This window comes from Cebus imitator, unplaced genomic scaffold, assembly GCF_001604975.1.
Source record: "Cebus imitator isolate Cc_AM_T3 unplaced genomic scaffold, Cebus_imitator-1.0 Scaffold1, whole genome shotgun sequence".
In the NCBI taxonomy this organism is placed as follows: Eukaryota; Metazoa; Chordata; class Mammalia; order Primates; family Cebidae; genus Cebus; species Cebus imitator.
The window spans coordinates 3,382,317-3,388,295 of NW_016107316.1; the positions used below are offsets into that span (position 1 = coordinate 3,382,317).

General features: G+C 54.1%; 1 protein-coding gene across 9 annotated transcripts in view; it reads left to right on the forward strand.

Moving 5' to 3' along the window:
- GREB1 (growth regulating estrogen receptor binding 1) overlaps positions 1-5,979 on the forward strand; it is a 161,679-nt gene that overhangs the window by 134,185 nt on the left and 21,515 nt on the right. For 8 of the 9 annotated variants that reach the window (XM_037737348.1, XM_017525861.2, XM_017525887.2 and 5 more), the window contains 3 exons: positions 376-575; positions 1,887-1,976; positions 4,016-4,650. In XM_037737348.1, the coding sequence (XP_037593276.1) occupies positions 376-575; positions 1,887-1,976; positions 4,016-4,650 (925 nt within the window). Of the gene's footprint in view, positions 1-375; positions 576-1,886; positions 1,977-4,015; positions 4,651-5,979 lie in introns of those variants that run through there. The other variant, XR_005199646.1, reaches the window with a different exon arrangement.

Below are 5,979 nucleotides of genomic sequence, written 5' to 3' on the forward strand. Positions count from 1 at the left end.
AAAAAAAAAAAAAAAAAAAAAAATTCATTCCCACCTTTCAGATGAAAAAATCAGAGCCTCAGAGAAGTTGTGCAGCTTGTCACAGCTTCTGTTGCTAGGAAGTAGCAGAGCTCAGGTTCAAGCCCCTTTTTTTCTGACCCAAAAGTTAGTGCAGCACAGGGTTAAATCCATAGCGGGTGCCCCAAAATATTGATGGTTATACTGAGTTTGTTGCTGCAAGCTTGCGGTAACACTGATGGCTCTTCCACGTGTACGAGTCCTTGGGTCCTCACCGGAAGGCAGGTTGTGGTCCCGATTAGTGCTGCCTGCAGCAGTGGGAACAGCACCCCGTTTGTGGAAGGCTCTCAGCAGATGCCTTTTTCTGTGTCTTGCTAGGTCTTTGAGGTACTGTGACCTGCGATTGATAAACTCCTCCTGCTTGGTGAGAACAGCCTTGGAGCAGGAGCTGGGCCTGGCTGCCTACTTTGTGAGCAACGAGGTTCTCTTGGAGAAGGGGGCTAGGAACGAGGCCTTGGAGAGTGATGCAGAGAAGCTGAGCAGCACAGACAACGAGGATGAGGAGCTGGGGACAGAAGGTGAGGGGTGACTCCCTCAGCCTAGGTGTCCCCATCTGCATGTCTTTCTTGGCTTATGAGCTTTGAGGCTGCCTGTGCTCATGGAGACAGCTGTCTCCAGTTCAGCAGGGTCTTGGGACCTGTCTGCTGGACAGCAGCTCTGGATGAGAGGTCTCCAGTGTGGGCTGGAATGGCAAAGCTCTCATTGAATTCAGACTTTGCTTATTTTCTCCCCATTTCTTTTGGTGGTGTGAGAAGGTGGAAATCCCTAGAGGTTCTTCCCAGTTCTAGAATTCTTAATAGGAAGAAAAATTAAGATTTCTTAGAGTTGAAGTTCAAGATTTCTTGTTGTTCTTGTTCCACTCACTGGTGGAATTCCAACCTTGTGTGATCTGCTTGCTTATTTCCTGTGTGAATCAACTCCATAGCATGCTGTCCATTATTGAGATTTATGAAAACAGGCTCATTTGCACACTCTTCAAATCTGGTACCATCTTTTTAATAGGACACATAAATGATAACATTGCAAGGCATTGACTATAGTCAACAATGTGATGAGAAAGACACAGACAATCATACAAAAACTAGAGAGCGTTTGTGGAGTGTGGTGGAGTGGAAGGAGGTGGGCTTGGGCCCCAGCCCGGGTCTGTGGGCACCCTCCTCTGTCTTTACTGTGGGACCTCTCCTAGCCTCAGCTCGCTCGTCCGTTAACATGCAGATGGAAAGGCCTGCCCGCCTGTAGCCATCTTTTCCAAGCACAGCAGAGACCCTGATTTAATTCTTCCAGTGGTGGGTGTCTGCTGCACGTCTCCACGCTCCCTGGTGTCTCAGGAACCCCCTTCTCTAGTTTCACCATCTGCTTCTCTATACCCATAGCTCCCACCGCACTGGGCACCGGCCTGCATTAAACTCGCTGTGCCCGGGCTGTGCTCTGCCCTCCTGGCCTCTGTGTTGCATGGCTACCCTTCCCACTGCTTGCAGTTTTCCTTTCTCTGCTTCACCTGGAAAGCGCTGCAGCCCTTCAGGACAAGGGCCAGATGCCCCCTCTTCCAGGAGAGGCCCTGCTTTCCCCCTGGGCTCCCTGACCCCGCTTGCAGCTGTGCCTCATGGGCAGGAGCATTCGTGGCATGCAGAGCGCCTCCCTGCACCCCGTCCACCCCCTCTTGTCTCCTCAGAGCCCTGTCCATGGTGGGGGCCTGGAAGATGGCAGCGAATGAGTGAATGAATGAGGAGAGAGGATGCATGGGAACGTGCTTTACACACTGTGAAGTGCTGGGCAAATGTCAGGGATGGTGATTTCGGGGCATTGTCGGCATGTGTGTTTTGAAACAGGCTCCACCTCGGAGAAAAGAAGCCCCATGAAAAGGGAGAGGTCCTGCTCCCACGACTCAGCATCCTCGTCCCTCTCCTCTAAGGCGTCCGGTGAGTCTTCCCATGCAGGAAGGACCAGACCAGCGGACTGGTTTTTGAGGTTTCAGAGAATGAAAAGAAATGTATGTAGGGGTATTTGCTGATCCTTTATTTCCCATCAGAACAGGGAAGAAGGAAATCTTTGAAGCACTATACTCTCTAGAGAGTAAATGTTCTGGTGAATTTGGGATTGGAGAACTTGAAGTCTCTGAGCAAGCCTGTAGCGTTCCGCTGCCCCTGTCGTCAGGGGAAGACCGTGGACTCTGCCCCTCACTGTGCCTGGGGTCTCTGGCAGAGTCCTGGCTGTGTTAGGGGTGGGTCCCTGGGTGTTCTCCCTGCCGCTGTCGCTTTGGGAAAACTCTGTGCCCTGTGGGGAGAGGAGCTGAGCCCAGGGTGTTCTGGTGGAGAGAAGTAGACACAGAGACTTCACCAGGGGAAGAGCAGCAAAAGGCAGCACAAGCTCACGAGCCCTCCCTGTAGCCAGAGCCGCAGTGGGTGGGCAGTGCCGCCACGGGCTCCATGCAGGCTCCACATGGTCTCTGCCCTGAGGGCTCCCCTGTCTCCTCGGGAGCAGTCAGGACCATAAACATCAAAGAGTATCCCCTGTCTTCCTACTGAAAGCATTATGAGGGCCTACTGATATCTGGATTGGCACTGAAGGATAAATGAGATGTAGACCGGCCACAGGAAGCTAACTCATCATTCTCATAAAAGACGTGTTATTTTGTAGTCGTTTTTCACACACGTGTGTTATGTGTTATGGTTCCACATGTGAAGAAGTCTGTAATTTTGTCTCAAGGCAGAGGGCAGATTTCAGAGTAGGTGAGGCCACCACAGGTTTGAGAGAACAGCTGACCCTCAGCTGGCCTTGCAGGAGGTGTTGCAGTGGAAGAAGCCTGGAGGGTCCAGAGGCTCAGGGGCCTGGGTGCAGGGAGGGGTGTGGTGGCTGCGGGCCCCAGTTGGGTGGGGGGCACCTAGCCGTGGCTGGGGAAGTGGCTGAGAGTAGCTGCTGTGTGGTTGGGGACGGGGAGAGGTCAGAGCCCACCAAGAGACTGGCCAGGTGGCATCTGGGGCCACCCTTCTTTTTCCCTCACCTCATGCGCCTGTGCACAAGGGTGTTGGCGTCTCCCTCCCAGGCGCCCTGATGAAGTCAGCCCTGAGCACTCTTCACCCTCAGCCCAGAGCTCTGGGACTGAAAGAAAACCTGCCTCTTAGGCTGGAGCTCAGTCAGAAAAGCCAGAGCTGCAGCCACTGGGTCGGGGGGTCTGGGGCAGAAACAGGAGCTCCCGGCAAGTTCTGGGACAGGTCACTCCTGGGACGGGTCACTCCTGGGATGGGTGACTCCTGGGAAAAATCACTCCTGGGATGGGTCGTTCCTGGGACAAATCACTCCTAGGACAGGTCACTCCTGGGACAAGTTGCCCCTGGGACGAGTCACTCCTGGGACAGGTCACTCCTGAGACAGGTCACTCCTGGGATGGGTCACTCCTGGGATGGGTCACTCCTCGGACAAGTCACTCCTCAGACAGGTCACTCCTGGGAGAGGTCACTCCTCGGACAAGTCACTCCTGGGACAAATCACTCCTGGGATGGGTCACTCCTAGGACTGGTCACTCCTGGGACAAGTTGCCCCTGGGACAAGTCACTCCTGGGACAGGTCACTCCTGAGATGGGTCACTCCTGGGATGGGTCACTCCTTGGACAAGTCACTCCTGGGACAGGTCACACCTGAGTTAGGTCACTCCTGGGACAGGTCACTCCTCGGACAAGTCACTCCTGAGTTAGGTCACTCCTGGGACAGGTCACTCTTCAGACAAGTCACTCCTGAGTTAAGTCACTCCTGGGACAGGTCACTCCTCGGACAAGTCACTCCTGGGACGGGTCACTCCTGGGACGGGCCACTCCTGAGATGGGTCGCTCCTGGGACGGGTCGCTCCTGAGACAGGTCGCTCCTGGGATGAGTTACTTCTGAGATGGGTCACTCTGGGGATGGGTTGCTCCTGGGGCGGGTCCCTCCTGGGACATCCCTGAGTAGGTTTGTCTCTCCTCAGGCTCAGCGCTGGGTGGTGAGTCCTTGGCCCAGCCCACGGGGCTCCCCCAGGGAGAGCATGCCAGGTCGCCCCAGCCCTGCAGCCCCTCGGAGGAGGGCAGAGCCCCTGGTGAGAAACAGAGGCCCCAGGCCAGTCAGGGGCCACCATCGGCCATCAGCAGGCACAGTCCCGGGCTGACCCCCCAGCCTGACTGCAGCCTCAGGACCAGCCAGAGGAGCGTCCAGGTGTCCGTCACCTCACCGTGCTCCCAGCTGTCCTCCTCCTCCTTGGGCTCGTCCTCCTCGCCTGTGGCGCCTGCCACCGGCACGTTGGTCCTGCAGGCCTCCCAGTGCTCCCTGACCAAGGCCTGCCGCCAGCCGCCCATCGTCTTCTTGCCCAAGCTTGTGTATGACATGGTCATGTCCACCGACAGCAGCGGCCTGCCAAAGGCCGCCTCCCTCCTGCCCTCCCCCTCTGTCATGTGGGCTAGCTCCTTCCGCCCGCTGCTCAGCAAGACCATGACATCCACCGAGCAGTCCCTCTACTACCGGCAGTGGACGGTGCCCCGGCCCAGCCACATGGACTATGGCAACCGGGCCGAGGGCCGCGTGGATGGCTTCCACCCCCGCAGGCTGCTGCTCAGCGGCCCTCCTCAGGTGGGTGTCGCTGGCTGCCCCAGCACAGCCCCGGCCTCGGGTATTCTCACACTCCCACCCGGAGGGCAGGCCCAGGGGCGGCCACCTCCACATCTTCACTTTTCACCCTTCCTCTGGTGGAATCTTCTCTGATGTCCAGGGCTGGACCAGGGGGAGGAGGGCGGGACACATCTGCCACTCAGGGCCAGTGGCTTCCGTTCTTCCTCCTTGTGATGTGGGGGGCGGACGGGAGACCTCTCTGGGTGCATCAGATGCCGATTCCTCATCCCCACGCCATTTCACTCAGCCTCCCATGTGCTGCACGATTCTCTAACAAATAGAAACAAAACTCTCGGTTCTCTGCCAGAAGGCTTCGGTAGACCATTAATGAAGAACTGGCGATTCTGTTTGCCCGTATCAGCCCTTCTCCAGCTCATGGTGTTTCCCTAACAACAGAAGTCCATTTCACCTCTCAATGGCAGAGTCTCCTGGCCATGAGCCTGCAGGGAGGAGGAGGGCTGGGGACGGGGATCCACTCTTTGGAACAGAGCTGGGCTTTGGGGTTGGGTTGCGGTTCAGTATCCATTTGTTTCTTAAACTTGTAGAATGAACAATATTACTTTTTCTGATTTAAAAAGGACAAAAGAAAATGTTTCTGACCAAGGAAATCTCCCTTCTTCCATACCCTCACACTATTGGATATTACCAATTTAAAATCGTTGTCTGTTTTATAGGTGAAAAATAATACATTACATTTTATTAGTAAGATTGACATATTCTTATCTTTTTGCTGGTCATTGATACTTCTATTTCAGTGCTTTTCCGGTTTTTCTGATTTGTTTTTCCTTTAGGCCACTTGACTTTTTCTTGTTGATTTGTAGAAGTGCTTTAGCTATTACATGTTTTTAGCCTTTGTCTGTTATCTGTATTGCAGGTGTTTTCTCTGTGGTTGGATGTCATATTTTCCTCTGTAAAGTTATTTCCATTCTTCAGTATTTGCTGAGTTCTAGCATGAACCAGGCATTGGGTTCAGTGCTTGGAAAGCGCATCCCTAAAGTGGCTTTTTTATTTATTTTAATTTTCATTTATTATTATTATTATTTTTGAGATGGAGCCTCACTCTGTTGCCCAAGCTGGAGTGCAGTGGTGCGATCTCAGCTCACTGCAACCTCTACCTCCCAGGTTCAAGTGATTCTCCTGCCTCAGCCTCCCGAGTAGCTGGGACTACAGGCACGTGCCACCATGCTTGGCTAATTTTTGTATTTTTAGTAGAGATGGGGTTTCACTGTGTTGGCCAGGATGGTCTTGATCTCTTGACCTCATGATCCACCCTCCTTAGCCTCCCAAAGA